Source organism: Sinocyclocheilus anshuiensis, unplaced genomic scaffold (assembly GCF_001515605.1).
Source record: "Sinocyclocheilus anshuiensis isolate Anshui unplaced genomic scaffold, SAMN03320099.WGS_v1.1 scaffold21383, whole genome shotgun sequence".
Taxonomy (NCBI): Eukaryota; Metazoa; Chordata; class Actinopteri; order Cypriniformes; family Cyprinidae; genus Sinocyclocheilus; species Sinocyclocheilus anshuiensis.
Window position 1 is genome coordinate 12,499 of NW_015551022.1, and position 336 is coordinate 12,834.

Below are 336 nucleotides of genomic sequence, written 5' to 3' on the forward strand. Positions count from 1 at the left end.
TCTTTCGGATGATCTTCCGGTAGATTGACCAAACGCTGCTCTAACGACACTCGTAGAAGATCCAAGCGCTGGGACGCTTCGCTGAGACGAGACTGAGCCTAGAACGACAAACAAACCTGCACCCTCATTCCTCTGATCCACACTAACGCCAGCTTCTGTGTGTCACTTCTGTGTTAGCTTTTGTTTCTCCTAAGGTATCGGAGGACGTGCATGTGTGTTTCTCACACCTCAGCGATGGCCTTCTTGTCCTGTGCTTTTCCAGCTCCAAGAAGCCTCAGCATGTTTTTGGCGCCCTCGGCCATGGCATGTTCAACACGGTAATGATGCCAGAGCTCC

At 51.5% G+C, this 336-nt stretch overlaps 1 protein-coding gene across 1 annotated transcript in view; it reads right to left on the reverse strand.

The window, feature by feature from the left end:
* LOC107661092 (serine/threonine-protein kinase N1-like) overlaps positions 1-332 on the reverse strand; it is a gene marked incomplete at its 5' end in the record, with an annotated part of 11,333 nt that extends 11,001 nt beyond the window's left edge. The window contains 2 exons of the mRNA XM_016450544.1: positions 3-98; positions 228-332. Coding sequence (XP_016306030.1) covers positions 3-98; positions 228-332 — 201 coding nt within the window. The remainder of the gene's footprint in view (positions 1-2; positions 99-227) is intronic.
* Between the last annotated feature and the right edge of the window lie 4 nt (positions 333-336).